Raw genomic sequence first — 14,229 nt, 5'->3', positions numbered from 1 at the left:
CTCCACGCCCACAGGCTTCTCTCCCACGGGGCCGCGGGAACTCCCGCCACCCGCTGCCACCGGCTCCACCCCGCACTGTTCCTTCCCAGGTCCTAGAGCCCGCATTGTCCAGCAGTCCGTTGGTTTCTCCATCGGCCTTTCCTGACAGCAGAGCCGGCTGCCTTCATAGTTAACTTCATTCCAGTAATACACTCCTCACACTCTTTACGTACACGGTACACTTTTCATGTTGTGACACCCCGTTCACGGAAAATCTGCTCACCGCCTACAAACCTAGTACAATGGGCACACCCCGCAGAACAAGGAATTGCAGCCAGCCAGATGTGGTGACACACACCCATCAATCCGGTACTTCGGAGGCTGAGGTAGAAAATCATCCTGAGTTCCTACCAGTGAGCTACACAATGAGCTCGAGGCTACATACAGTAAGATCCTGTCTCAAAAAAACAACAAAAAAACCCAAAAACAAACTACAGAACTCCCCACAGCTCATGCCACACAAACCCCAGTACTGTGGTGCACATTTCACAGAGTTAACAACCCCTGAGCAAAGCAAGGTTGATAAGCCCAGCTAAAGAAGCTAAGAGGTGAGAGATGGAAAAAATTACAGGGCAATGCGAAGATGTTAAAACAGCCTCACCAACATTCTGTACACCACACCTCAATTCCTCCTCGGCTTCCAAAGCTAGAGTGCCTTGAAGAGCAATCGGGAAAACGATGATGGGTCTTTTGGTTTTATTTTCTAATGCTTAGGACTAAACCAAGATCTCAAGAGTGCTAGACAAGAAAGAGAAAGGGGCTGGGGATTTAGCTCAGTGGCATAAGCACCTGCCTTGTAAGCAGGCAGTTGTGAGTTCAATCCCTGGTGCCTATAAAAAGGAAAAAGACAAAAAAAAAAAAGAGTTCACCAGATTCACACCCCAGCCCAAAGATGTTCATACCTCATTTTTCCCAGACCCACCATCTTCCCTCCAGGACCAACTCTTTTTTTTTTTTTTTTTTTTTTTTGTCTTTTTCGTTTTTATTGGTACCAGGGATTGAACTCACGACTGCCTGCTTGCAAGGCAGGCGCTTATGCTGCTGAGCTAAATCCCCAGCCCCAGGACCAACTCTTGATTGAGTGTGCCCACTGCCCAGCTCCTCCTCCCACTGTAGCTCTAGAATCTGAGTTCAGCAGGCAGAGGAAGCAAAAGGAGGCTGCCAGCCCCTCCTGGACAGCAGCTAGGTGGGAAAGGAACCAGGCAGCAATGGATGGAACACTTGCTGACAAGGAGGCAGGATCCGTGTTTAAATCTTAGCCTTCCTTGGCCTCTCAGAGAGGCCATGTGCCCTTTGTTCGTGCCCTTGATGCCTGGGGGAACTTCCAGCCAATTTGGGTTTTTTTTTTTTTTTTTTTTTGTCTTTTTCCTTATTATCGGTACTGGGGATCGAACTCACGACTGCCTGCTTGCAAGGCAGGCACTTATGCCGCTGAGCTAAATCCCCAGTCCCTTCAGCCAATTTGTAACTTGGGGTCAGATCCCAAAAGGAAGCCAGCGGCTTCATCACTCTTCCTCGGATATCAGTAGTCATAATAAAGTGTTTTGTGTTCTTCCCACATGTACTTTATTGTGCTCCTGGGTATTGAACTTGAAGTCTTCACAGCTATATCTCGATCCCTTTTAATTGTTTGAAACAGGGTTTCACTAAGTCACTAAATTGTACTGGCTGGGTTCAAACTGGTGATCCTCCTGCCTCAGCCTCCCAGAATGTTGAGATTACATGCATGTTCCACCTTGCCCAGCTGGGATTTTGTTTTGTTTTGTTTTGTTTTGTTTATAATACTGGAGAATTTACCAGGGCCTTGAACAGGCTAAACAATGTTCTACCACTGAGCAACATACCCTCAGCCCCTGTTAGTGCTTTATCTTGTTTCAGTCACATGATCTCATGAATTCAGTATTATTAACCTCATTTTATAGATAAGGATACTGAAGCACAGAGGATAACTGATTTGCCTGCATTAATCAGATAAAGGTGGATAACAAGGATTTAGAGATACACCTGGGCATGGTGGCACATGTCTGTAATTCTAGCACTCAGGAGGCTGAGGCAGAAGGATCATTGTGAGTTCGAGACAAGCCTGGGCTACAAAGTAAGCTCGAGGCCAGCCTGAACTGCATAGCGAGACCCTGTTTCAAACAGACAAAATTAAAAAAAAAAAAACATACAGTAGGTCTGAGTCAGGCATAGAGGTGCACACCTGTAATCTCTACACTCAAGAGGCTGAGGCAAAGGATCATCGGGAGTTTGAGGCCAGCCTTCGCTACATATTGTGAGTTCCCGGACAGCCTGAACTGCAGAGTGAGATCTTATCTCAAAAGCAGAAAGAAGGGAAGAAAAAAGATACAGTAGTTCTATCCCCAGCACCACAAAATGAAGGAAGGAAGGAAGGAAAGGGCCCGGGATTTAGCTCAGTGGCATAAGCGCCTGCCTATTAAGTGCTAGGTCATGAGTTCAATCTCTGGTAAAAAAAAAAAAAAAAAAAAGAAGGAAGGAAGGGAAAGGAAAAAGATGAAGTGTTTTGGATGCTTCACAGGTTGATGAGATGGCCTAGAGAGGGTAGGGACTCTGGTTCTGGCTCAGAACTTTGAAAGATCCAGGTATGTTGGGTGGTGATGCATACCTGTCATCCTAGCACTTGGGAGCCTGAGACAGGTAGACTGATTCAAATTTGAGCCCAGCTTAAGCTACAGAGTGAGATCCTGTCTCAACACAAACAAATAAACCCACAACAACCCTGTGTTGAAAAAACATGTCTCCAACCCTAGAGATGTGGGTACAAATACCAAGCAGGAAGAATTTGGGGCATTGGAGGAAAAGGTGCTCAAAACCAGCTATTTAGATCTTAGCTCCCTTGAACCCCTTCTCTGGTTATTTGTTTTTCTTTTCCTTTGTTTTTGGTACGGGGATCGAACTCATAACCACTCACTTACCAGGCAGGTGGTTGTGCCACTAAGCTAAACTTCCCTAGACCTTCAGCCATGAAACTCTTCTTGGACCTCCCAACCTGCCTGAGCCCTGCCAGGACCAGGCATGATAAAAATCCCCACAGGGGGCTTGCTCCAGCCCCAACTAGCCTTACAGCCCTCATTACAAATCCTCTCCTCCCCACCAAGGAGTCCACTCACAAGTGCTAACAGAGGCTTTAATGCATAAGGCACAGTGTTCGGCTGGAATCACATTAGGCGCTTCGTACACAAAGGCTGAGCGAAAGCACCAGGGATACACACTGTTCCCCTGGCACAAGAATCTCCAAAGGGCTGGGAGGGCATTCAGTCTTTGGCACGATGCCTGGGGCAGTAAGTGATTAACGTGGTCCCAACTGCCCCTCTGGGGGTACCGCTACCAAGGGTAGTTCTTTGGTCTTGAAAAAGATTGGTGCAAATGTCCAGAGGCTAAGCTCTGCGATTAGGGAGGCACAGTGCCCCAGGGACTGCAGTCTCTGGACAGTCTCCTTGGCCCTCAGGGGCAGCACGTGGGCTTCTTCCTGCTGGCCGTTAGGTAGAGGTTGCTGTCATCACTGTTGATGCCTGCAAAAGGTGGGAAGTCTGTGAAGCAGGGTCACAGGTTCCCCTTGCCGTCTGCCACCTTAAGCAGGCGAACACTCACGGACAACATCCCCTATGCGCCGGGCCCCTGATTTCTCCAGCTCAGCCAGGACATTGGCCTCAAAGGTCAGTGCAGCCACACGGAAGAAGAATTCCCTGACGTTTTCACCTGACGTGGGGAAAGGATGGGTGTCAGCGGCAGCACTAGCTCAGGGCATGTGGGGCAGCTACAAGTGTAGAATGAGAGGAGAGGAGGACAGGGATCCAGAGGCCCGACATTCACCAGTGAGAGATGAGACGGCCCAGTACTCGGCCTTAATCTCTTGAGCCACCTTCAGGGCATCTTTCTCCATTAGTGCGTACTGAGCAGGTGTCTGCAGGAAAAAGTGAGTCAGATGGGGGGCCCTGCCCTAAACTAGAAAGTCCCCCAGGGGCACATGGACACTCACACTCAGGTCCTTCTTGGAACCCACGAGGAAGAGGAGCACACTAGAAGGGTCATTCTCCTTGAGGGCATCGGCAAGCCACTGCCTGGCCAGATGGTGGAGGGATATGAGGGGGGGTGGAGGAGAAGTCGTAGCCCAACTACCCCCTGGCCCATGTTCTTATCGCTTGTTTGCAGTGGAACCCAGAGCCTTGTGCAGGCAGAGCAAGTGCTCTCTCACTGAGCTACATCCCTACCTCCCCAGATGCACTCTTCTTCCCTGACCACCCCTCCTTTCAGAATCTTCCCTTCCTGGACCCTCCCACTGTCACAGCTCCCCCACATACTTGGTATGTTCCAGGGACGCCATATCATTTAGATTAAAGACAATGATGATCGCTGGAAGAGTGGCAGAAACAGTCCCAGGTTGGGAGGGAACACACCACTGGTTCACTTCCCCAGCCACCCCAACTCATGAGGAGGCCAGGCACACTCTCTGGGGCTCTCTGCCCCAGCCGGCCTAGCCCTTACCTTGAGCTCCTCGGTAGTAGGTTGATGCAATGCACTTAAACCTCTCCTGTCCAGCGGTGTCCCAACTGGCGGGAAGAAGAGCAGAGCCAGGTAGCTGGGAATGGGGGTAGGATGGGGGTATAGGTTCCGGGGGAAAGACAGCTGGAAAGGATAGAGGCAGCACTCACAGCTGGAGACTGAAGGGGACTCCCAACACCTCAAATCGTTCCATCTCAAAGTCCACTCCGATGGTGGCCTTGTAATTCTTATCGAAGGTGTCTTTGCAGAACCTGAGGAGACACCAGATGCACTGAGATGGCTATGTTTTGCCCTACTCTGCCCAACCCAGGCTAGCCAAGCTCAGCACCCTCTTACCTATTAATGAGGCAAGTCTTCCCCACTGACAGGTCCCCCACGACAATGACCTTGGAGATCTTAAATCTGCTAGACACAAGAACTGACACTAAGTTTTCATTCTCAGGAGTCATTTTGTTTTTTGCATTGCTAAGGATGGACCCCACAGCTTTTGCTCATGCTAACTGAACGCTCTACAGTTTATACTTCAAGCTCTGATTAGCTGTGTGACTTGGGACAGGTTACATTACTTCTCTGAGCCTCAGTATTAATACTGTTTTTTTGAACTCACTTTGTAGGCCAGGAGACTCTCCTGCCTCAGCCTCTTGGAAGTCTGGGATTACAGACACACACATCATTTGTGTGGAGACTTAGTATATAATTCCTTGTGTTAAAATGAGATAAATATCCTATGTTCTAAAACACTGCCCTTCCCCTCTCTTTATTTTTATTCATGCTTTTTTTTTTTTTTTTTTTTTTTTTTTGGTACTGGAGATGGAACTCACCACCTCATGCTTGCCAGGCAGGAGCTTGTGCTGCTAAGATAAACCCCCAGCCCTTATGCACACTTTTTTGTGTGTGCAGGGTGGGGTGGGGTGGAGTGGGGATAGAACTCATGACCTCATGCATACCAGGCAGGTGCTGTGCCACTGAGCTATTTACCCAGGCTCCTGTCTTTCCCTTTTTAACATTTTGAAATCAGGATGCATCTTTAACAATGTTTTTCTTGTTTTGTTTTGTTTTGTTTGTTACACAGGATCAAATCAAAACTTCGTGCTTGCCAGGCAAGCACTTGTGCCGCTGAGCTAAATCCCCAGTCCAGTTCATGCTATCTTTGAACCCACTCTATAGCTCAGGCTGATCCAATCTCAACCTCTCTAGCTAACCCAGGCTAGAGTACCTCATCCTGAAAGTGCTGAGGTTACAGAAGTGTTTAAGGACAGCAATTGGTACCAGTATTACTTCTTTTAACCTACAATGTAACTCACCCCTGGAGTCCCTGCCTTAGGGCTCAAAGGATGTTGTTATGTGTCCATCATCCTTGCTGGGCACTTTCTAGCCCACTCTGCAAAGACTAACAACTTTGTTGGAAGGAAAGGGAAAAACCCAGAGGCTTAAGCAGGGGACATTACTGTGTGGCTGGCAGGAGCTGAAACAGAGCTCCAACAGGGTGCATTGATGTGTGCCCTTGCTATGGTTTCAGCGTTCCCTACCTCTTCCTGTCTTCACCATAGATGTCCCTAACTCACCCCACGGTGCCTGTCCGGTGCTCCTGGCAGGCGCAAGTGACGCGGGGGTGGAAGTCTTTGTGCACGTGCAAAGCGGCCTCTTTCCTCAGGCACTGAGCATGGAAAGAAAAGGGGCTCAGCCACTACAGGCCCTTATCCTGCAGCCAAGAAACCTGGGTGGTGGGGAAGGGTGGACCATCCATTCTTTTTTTTTTTTTTTTTTTTTTTGTCTTTTTCGTTTTTTTATCGGTATCAGGGATCGAACTCACGACTGCCTGCTTGCAAGGCAGGCACTTAAGCCGCTGAGCTAAATCCCCAGCCCCGGACCATCCATTCTTGCCAGCGGGAAGCAGGGCTGGGTACCTTCCTCTAACGGGTCTGGTGCTGCCTTCTCCCCTCCCACGCACAGCCGCAACCAGACACCCGACGTGGCCTTGGCGACTGCCTACCTGGGGCAGCTCCGCCAGGACGCGGTCTCTCCGCACGGGCGCCAGGAGGTTCATCTTGCCCGCGGCCTTGAGGGGCGCCCCAAGACGGCGCCGAGGCCTGATCCGCCCCTGCCTCCCGGGCCCGTGGAGACCCCACAATCACGCGCGGCCGAGGGGTCCCGACGATCACTCGAGGCCACGGGGAGCCTGCAGGAGCCCGCGGCCTGGGAGACGCAACGGCCACCGCGGGCCACGGGGACGAGACGATCACGCGGGGCCGGGGCGACCCCACAACCACACGGGCCCGAGGCGGCCCGAAGACGACTCGGGGGCGGGGAGACCCTTCGGCCGCCAGGCGGGGACGGGGAGTTCCGTCGGGGGCGGCCCGGGCCCGCGCGGACCCTACAATGACGCGGGGTCGAAGAGCTCCTACGATCACCCGGGGCCGCTGAGACCCGACGACGGCTCGCGGCGGGGGCGGCCCCACCATAACAGTGGCCCCGGGGCGCAGCGCGGCCCCGCCGCACGGGGTCAGTGTAGGCAGGAGAGGCGCTGCCGGGCCCGGGCCGCCGGAGGAGGGGGCGAGGGGCCGTCGGCTGCAGGCCCTGGAGTCCCGCTCGGCTCCCGCTCGGCCGGCGCTGTAACACGATCCCCGGAAATTCCTGGAGAAGGGCCGCCCCTTGCCCCTCTCCCGGCCACGCCAGCCAGGCTTCGCAGCCCGCCTTCACCTCCCCCTCCTCTCCTCCCCACCCCACTGAGCTGCCCTGGCTCCTGGCTCCTCACCAGACGCCTCACCCCGCACGCTGGGCTCCTCCACCCAGGCTGGAGCCTGTCCAGCTCTGGACACCCTAGGACATTCTGCTCGCACACCGGGGACCAGGCTGCCCCTTCCTGTGGACCCTTACTCAGCCAAATTGGTGATGGAGATTCGGTGATTGCGGCGCAGCATCGACTGAGGAGGAACCCGCGGGGAGGGCCTAGAGGGGAGAGAAGGGGCCTTAGGGGAGGCGGTGCCTCCCTCCTCCACTCCAAGCCCGCGCTGTGACTCATAGAGTCTGCCCCTGCTCGCCCTTCTGCCCTGGGAGGTAGGGGGCGGAGGAGTGTTAAGGGATGCCAGGATCAGAGCGAGGAGCTCACCCCGGAGAGGGACATTCGACGCCTGGTGTCTCTCCCTTCCAGGCTGCTGAATCGATTTCAAAGGATGGGAGAACTGACTACCAAGCTGCCTGTCTCCATGCAAAATGGAGAAGGGCTAGCTGGACCGAGGAACGCCGCCCTTTGGGGTGGGCACCACCCTGGGACACTGAGACTCCTCGCTGATACGGGCATTCGTTTTCCAGTCCCCATTAGAACCGCCCTGCCTCCAACACACACAAAACTAGGATAATTTTTTCTCTTTGCAAAGTCTTGGAGGACAGAAAAGCAGCCAGTTTCACATCTGGCTCCAGAAGCAGAGGGACAGAGAAGACGCAGTGTGTGTAAGGGTGGAGTGAATTAGACACAGACCCACAGAGCAGTTAACCTCATCATCATGAAATTTTCTCTGTGCCAGGAGCTCAGTTTGAAGATGCAAAGATGACTGAGAAGGGAATATTAATTCAGGGGAGAGGGTACACAAAAGTCATTCTCAGGAAAAACTATTGCATCCTAGAGAAATCTGTGCATGGGTATTCGGAATATAGAACTACTTAAAGTACTAGTGAGTGAGGCACGTGGCATACCCTATAATCCCGGCTACTCAGAAGACTAACAGGAAGATCAAAAGTTTGAGACCAGCCTGGGCAATTTAGTAAGATTCTGTCTCAAAATAAGTTTTGTTTTGTTTTATATTTTATTGTTTTTAAAACAAAGTCCCATTCTGCAGTTCAGGCTAGCCTTGAGCTCACAATATAGTCCAGGCTGATCTAAAACTCACATGGGAAGAAAAGAAAGAAGAAAGAAAAATACTGACCATTTTATACTCCCTCTGATATTTCCCCATACACACAGACACACAGATGACATTTTCTGTCACCAAATCTCTGTGGTAAAAAGACAGAAAGAAAGAAATCTCTGTGGTAATTGCTAAACCACATTCTTCTGTGGACCTCAGTATCCCACAGATGTGCCTGAGGGAATCAAATTGGATGAACTGTGGTTTTTTTTTTTTTTTTTTTTTTTGGTCTTTTTCCTTTTTATTGGTACCAAGGATCGAACTCACGACTGCCTGCTTGCAAGGCAGGTGCTTATGCCACTGAGCTAAATCCCCAGTCACCGAACTGTGTTCTAACACAATTCTAGAACTTTGCTTCACTTTCCCTAATAGGTCTAACGCAGGGTTACTGTCTTTTAGAGCTTGAAATCTTCTCTCTGAGACTGAAAGTTGTTCAAGATGGGACCAGATTATTTATGTATTTTTGGTACCAGGGATCAAACTCATGACATTGTGCTTGCCAGGCAGGCGCTTATGCTGCTGAGCTAACCCTCCAGACTCCAGAATGTGTCCTCAAACACCACAACTCTTAGCGGAACATGATGATATATACCTTTAATCCTAGCATTGTAGAGGCTGAGACAGGAAGATCATTGTGAGTTCAAGGCCATCCTGAATTATAAAGCCAGATCCTGTCTCAGAACAAAGAAAAAACCAGCCAGGGGCCAGGTTAGCTCAGCAGCACAAGTATCTGCCTGGCAAGTGCAAGACTGCGAGTTCAATCCCCGATACTACCAAAAAAAAAAAAAAAAAAAAAAAATCAAACCAGCCAGGCATGGTGATACATGCCTGAAGTATTAGCACTAGAAGACTGAGGCAAGAGAATCACCGTGAGTTCAAGGTCAGCCTGGGTTACAACAGGTCTGAACTGTATGCATACTGAAACCCTGTCTCAAAAAGACAAAAAGCAGGGCTGAGGATTTAGCTCAGTGGCATAAGCGCCTGCCTTGCAAGCAGGCAGTCCTGAGTTTGATCCCTGGTACCGACAAAAAGCAAAACAATGATGCTAATATCATTCAAAGATATTTGTCTATGCTGGGGATTTTGCTCAGGGGCATAGAACACCTACCTGGTAAGCAAGAGATGGTGAGGTCAATCCCTGGTACAAAAAAAAAAAAAAAAAAAAAAAGACATCTGCCTAGCCTGTGTTAGGAACTCACACATTGGGAAGCCATTTTTTAAATTTTTTGTACCGGGAATCAAACTCAGGACCTTGCACTTGCCAGGCAGGTGCTGGGCCACTGACCTACATTGCAGGACCCTGAAAAGCAAAACAAAACAAAACAAAAAATCTTGCGACTCCTGGCTATTCAGCACTCAGGAAGCTGAAAGAAGACGTTGAGGTAAGGGCTGAGGATTTAGCTCATGGCTCAAGATCATGAGTTCTAACCCCGGTACCAAAATAAAAAGACACACCATTAAGGACATGGTGAGACCCACCCTCAAAAAAAGAAAAACAAAACAAAACAAACAAACAAAAAAAAACCCTAGTAAATAAACAGTCGGGGAGCTGGGAATTTAGCTCAGCGGCATAAGGGCCTGCCTGACAAATGGAAGGTCGTGAGTTGGATCCCTGGTACCAAAAAATAATAATAAATTAAACAGTCGGGTGTGGTGGCACACTCCTGTAATACCAGCACGGGAGAGACTGAAACAAGAGGATCCTTAGGAGTTCGAGACCAACCTGAGTTACAACGTGAACTCAAGGCCAGCCTGAATTGCATAGCTTGTTTCAAAAAGATCAAAAATAAATAAATAAATAAGCAAACCAAAAACTACAACTCCCAAGAAGCTTTGGGGCCTGAGGAGGAGTGGCTCATGCTTAGTCACTCTTGCGAATAAATTAAATTTAACTACAATTCCCAGCGAACACCACGCTAAACATTACCCAATAAGAACTAAGCAAAAAGTATCGCGAGTCTTCGGTTAGAGTTAGCGCTATAAGCCCATGGGAACGAGGGTGGGAAACCCTTTTTATTAAGATGGCGCCGAAGGCGAAGAAGGAAGGTGTGTGTTGGGACTGCGGGGGAGGGTGGTCCACGGCGGGTTTTCCTAGGATGCGGTCCCGGAAAGCGAACGCATTTGTAGGGCGGCGGCCGGTCCGATTCCTTCGGAGCTACTCCCGGCGATTGAATGCAGCGTGTCGAAGGTGGGCTGCGTAAGCAAGCCTCATGGGCTAGGGTTCCGTGAAGGGGTTTGGAGAAACAACCTGGCCGGCATTATCCGCCAGGGCTAGCCACACAGTTTACGCTAGGAAATTTAGAAACATCCAAAGATAATCGCTCCGTATTGCCACATCCGTAAGCATATAAGTGCTCCAGCATAACTCATTTTTCTTTATGTGTTAAGTGGCCCTGTATCCCCCTCTCATGAGTGTTTGTTTTCGTTATATCTTTGAAGTTACTCTAGATTGGTTGTTTTTACTTTCCATATCGTGCATATGATGGAAAAAAAGTTAATCTCCTGAGATTTGTGATGTCTCCAAAGGAACCACTGATGCACGTGTAGGCTGGGGCACTTGCTACAGGACGTGAGGCCGGAAGTGACCAACGGGTTTCAGAATCCCAGACCTTCCTTTTCTTTCCCAGCTCCTGCCCCTCCCAAAGCTGAAGCCAAAGCAAAAGCTTTGAAGGCCAAGAAGGCCGTGCTGAAAGGCATTCACAGCCACAAAAAGAAGAAGATCCGCACCTCACCCACCTTCCGCCGTCCCAAGACACTGCGGCTCCGGAGGCAGCCCAAATACCCTCGGAAGAGCGCCCCCAGGAGAAACAAGTCAGTACTGTTCCTATACCTATCTGAAGATACTTGAATATCCTTCATTGTTAAATTACTCGCGCTGGCGCGTTCTCGTCAAAAATGCAATAATATCTAGTGTATGGGAGTGAAGATTTTTCAGCCCCATTTGTTTGGTTTTGTGTTTTTGAGACAGGGTTTCCCCTGTGTAGTCCAGGCGGGCCTCAAACTCGCGGTAATCCTCCTGCCTCAGCCTCAAAAATACTGGGATTACGGGTGGGTGCCACCACACCCACCTTTTCTACCCTGTTTAACAATTAAGTTTTTAGATACTGGCAGAAAAGTTATCAACCTATGGTGGCAGATTTTTTTGCTAGGTTAATTATTTATTCAGCACAGTCGGAGTTTGAACATGTTTTTTGGGGGTATAAAATAGTCAATGGCCAGGGGGTTTAGCTCAGTGCCTGTCCGGCAAGTGCAAGGTCGTGAGTTTGATCCCCAGTACATAAATAATCAAACAAAGCAGTCAGTGGACATAGTGACACACTTTTAATCCCAGCACAGGGGAGGCTGAGGCAAGAGGGTCACTGTTAGAGACCAGCCTAGGCTACATAGTTAGACCCTGTATCAATCTCACTCCCCGCCCCAAAATACATACATACATAGTACACTCAGTGCTGCAAGTTTAGTTCCTTGTTTGTGGCACTTACCCTTGAGGAAACAGTCTTAGAGGTGAAGATGTGACTGGGTCTGTGTGTGTGCATGTGTACCATACTGAGGATTTAACCAGAATCTATTTGCACGAGCCAGGCTGGTGGTCTGCTGAGCTGCATTCCCCATCATTTGAGACAATTTCTTAAAATTGAGTGAGTGGGTAATGTTATTTGTTTCTTCCTTTGGTCTTTTTGAGACGGGGTCAGGCTGCAGGTCAGGCTGGCCTTGAGCTCACTTTGTAGCCCAGCCTGGTCTGGAACTCACAACAAACCTCCTGCTTCAGCCTCCTGAGTGCTGGGATTACAGGCATGTGCCACCACACCCTGCCAATAAAAGGTATTAAGAGAAAAGGATGGGAGTATACTTCTCTTATGCCCCTAATTTTTTTTTTTTTTTTTTTGTCTTTTCATTTTTATCGTTACGGGGGAATTGAACTCACAACCGCCTGCTTGCAAGGCAGGTGCTTATGCTGCTGAGCTAAATCCCCAGCTCTTGTGCCCCCAATTGGGATGTAGAATTTAGTGTAAAAGAGTTTGAGTCTTGGCCTACCTTCAAAATAGTAAAGTAGTGTAGCTGGAGAGTCTGCAGTTTAGGGGGGAAAAGGTGTGTTCAGTGTAGCCTGTAATCTACTATTCTAGATGCTGAATTACATAAATTGTGAGTTTAAGGCCTACCTGGACTACATAGTAAGACCCTGTCTGAAACAAAGTGGTAATTCTTTTTTTGTTTGTCTTTTTCGTTTTTATCAGTACCAGGGATCGAACTCACGACTGCCTGCTTGCAAGGCAGGCGCTTATGCCGCTGAGCTAAATCCCCAGCCCCAAAGTGGTAATTCTTGATCATCCCTCTTTAGCAGCCACTACAAGCAGAATTTGTGTGTGTTTTTGAGATAGCATCTTTAGTGCAGGCTGTTCTTGAAATATGTTAGCCCAGCCTGGTCTCCAACTCTGAGATCCTACCTCAGCCTCCTGAGTGCTGGGAATACAGGCTGGGAGCAGAAATTTTGATCCACCTTCCTAGGGAACTGTCAACATGGAGGTCCAGTGAGTGAGAGTTTGAGTTAAAGATGATTCTTTAAAGGATAAGAGCCCTTTAGGTCAAACAAAATAGACAAGAGTTTTGCCTTCCAGTAAGAGTTGCCCAACCCTAGGAATAAGGTGCAGCTGATGACACTAGCGACCAAAGTCTGACAAAAATGACTGTTACCCATTGTCTGATGCACCTGTGTTCTTAGATTAGGGCTCCAAAAAAACCCATCCCACTGGGACCAGGCTTGGTTACCTGCCATTCTACCCTCAGGCTTGACCACTATGCCATCATCAAGTTCCCCCTGACTACGGAGTCAGCTATGAAGAAGATAGAGGACAACAACACACTCGTGTTCATTGTGGATGTCAAGGCCAACAAACACCAGATCAAGCAAGCTGTGAAGAAGCTCTATGACATCGACGTGGCCAAAGTCAATACCCTGATCAGGTGAGTGGGCCCCTTACCAAGTAGGCCATGTATGGCTTAGAGTTCCCTGATGCTGCTCTTGAGGTCAGAAGTAGGATTTTCACTATGTGAGCTCCCCTGTGAAGTTAGTCCTTTCCATCAAGTATAGAGCTGAGGAAACTCCCTCTGGAATTTCACTGATGGGGCTGGGGCAGAGGCGGGCACTGAGGGAAAGTATAGATGTTAGATTACATGGGTTTAGTCTCAAGGGTCTTGGGTTTCTAGTGAAAGGAAATTGGCTTGGTGGCTCCTCTGTGCAAATGATGGAAAATTCACTATTTGGAAAAGAATGACATGAACAAAGGAACCGCTGATGCACCAGAGAACCAGGGGAGGGCGGGAATGTGGGTAGTGACAGCAGCAAGGGCTAAGGTTTATTCTCCACCCAGGCCTGACGGAGAGAAAAAGGCCTATGTTCGACTGGCTCCTGATTATGATGCTTTGGACGTTGCCAACAAAGTAAGCTTCCTTTCTAATTAGACCCCTAACACCACACATTCACCCACTGGGTGCAAATGATGAATCTGTTAGCGACCAAAGCCTGACTTCCTGATTAGTCACAACTGACTGACTGCACCATGATCCTTAACAAGCTCTGCTCTCCTGGTCTCTCATCTTCAGCAGGCCACCTTACATCTTCCTGTTTCAGCCCTGGTAACAAAGCTCCCTTTTGTTTTTCAGATTGGGATCATCTAAACTGAGTCCAGCTGGCTAGTTCTAAATACACATTTTTTTTCTTCGTTTATATGCTTCTTGTCTTTATGTCAGTTTCTGGTTGGGC

The 14,229-nt window shown here is 49.2% G+C and overlaps 2 protein-coding genes and 4 non-coding genes across 9 annotated transcripts; 5 read left to right on the top strand and 1 right to left on the bottom strand.

Moving 5' to 3' along the window:
* Positions 1–3,173: 3,173 nt before the first annotated feature.
* Rab34 (RAB34, member RAS oncogene family) lies at positions 3,174–7,530 on the bottom strand. 3 transcript variants are annotated; one of them, XM_023565052.2, is made up of 11 exons: positions 7,441–7,530; positions 6,557–6,759; positions 6,129–6,220; positions 4,900–4,968; positions 4,713–4,814; positions 4,546–4,610; positions 4,362–4,413; positions 4,040–4,121; positions 3,874–3,964; positions 3,652–3,759; positions 3,174–3,572 (listed from the first exon to the last, which is right to left on the bottom strand). In XM_023565052.2, exons 2-11 carry the CDS (start codon positions 6,608–6,610, stop codon positions 3,505–3,507), a joined length of 783 nt encoding a protein of 260 aa, XP_023420820.1. In that variant the 5' UTR covers positions 6,611–6,759; positions 7,441–7,530; the 3' UTR covers positions 3,174–3,504. The 3 variants fall into 3 exon arrangements, with proteins under 3 accessions (XP_023420820.1, XP_063107249.1, XP_013007805.1); XM_063251179.1 differs by having other exon boundaries at positions 4,900–4,965; positions 7,441–7,528; XM_013152351.3 differs by lacking the exon at positions 7,441–7,530 and having other exon boundaries at positions 6,557–6,778.
* Positions 7,531–10,377: 2,847 nt separating this feature from the next.
* Rpl23a (ribosomal protein L23a) lies at positions 10,378–14,193 on the top strand. 2 transcript variants are annotated; one of them, XM_003469722.5, is made up of 5 exons: positions 10,378–10,514; positions 11,096–11,279; positions 13,254–13,430; positions 13,838–13,907; positions 14,130–14,193. In XM_003469722.5, the coding sequence occupies exons 1-5, from the start codon at positions 10,490–10,492 to the stop codon at positions 14,142–14,144; spliced, it is 471 nt and encodes a 156-aa protein (XP_003469770.1). In that variant the 5' UTR covers positions 10,378–10,489; the 3' UTR covers positions 14,145–14,193. The 2 variants fall into 2 exon arrangements, with proteins under 2 accessions (XP_003469770.1, XP_003469771.1); XM_003469723.5 differs by lacking the exon at positions 10,378–10,514 and adding an exon at positions 10,579–10,656.
* On the top strand, positions 10,942–11,009 carry LOC111756838 (small nucleolar RNA SNORD42). Its single transcript, XR_002791244.1, has one exon. It is a non-coding gene; the product is annotated as a small nucleolar RNA SNORD42 (small nucleolar RNA).
* LOC111756840 (small nucleolar RNA Z17) lies at positions 13,111–13,177 on the top strand. The gene has a single exon (XR_002791246.1). It is a non-coding gene; the product is annotated as a small nucleolar RNA Z17 (small nucleolar RNA).
* LOC111756839 (small nucleolar RNA SNORD42) lies at positions 13,703–13,767 on the top strand. Its single transcript, XR_002791245.1, has one exon. It is a non-coding gene; the product is annotated as a small nucleolar RNA SNORD42 (small nucleolar RNA).
* Positions 13,957–14,026, top strand: LOC111756841 (small nucleolar RNA Z17). The gene has a single exon (XR_002791247.1). It is a non-coding gene; the product is annotated as a small nucleolar RNA Z17 (small nucleolar RNA).
* Positions 14,194–14,229: the final 36 nt, after the last annotated feature.

Source organism: Cavia porcellus, unplaced genomic scaffold (assembly GCF_034190915.1).
Source record: "Cavia porcellus strain 051 isolate PalLab524CR breed Dunkin Hartley unplaced genomic scaffold, mCavPor4.1 scaffold_6, whole genome shotgun sequence".
NCBI classification, from domain to species: Eukaryota; Metazoa; Chordata; class Mammalia; order Rodentia; family Caviidae; genus Cavia; species Cavia porcellus.
The sequence above is the reverse complement of the archived record's forward strand: the minus strand, read 5'-3'. Positions and strand labels throughout refer to the sequence as shown.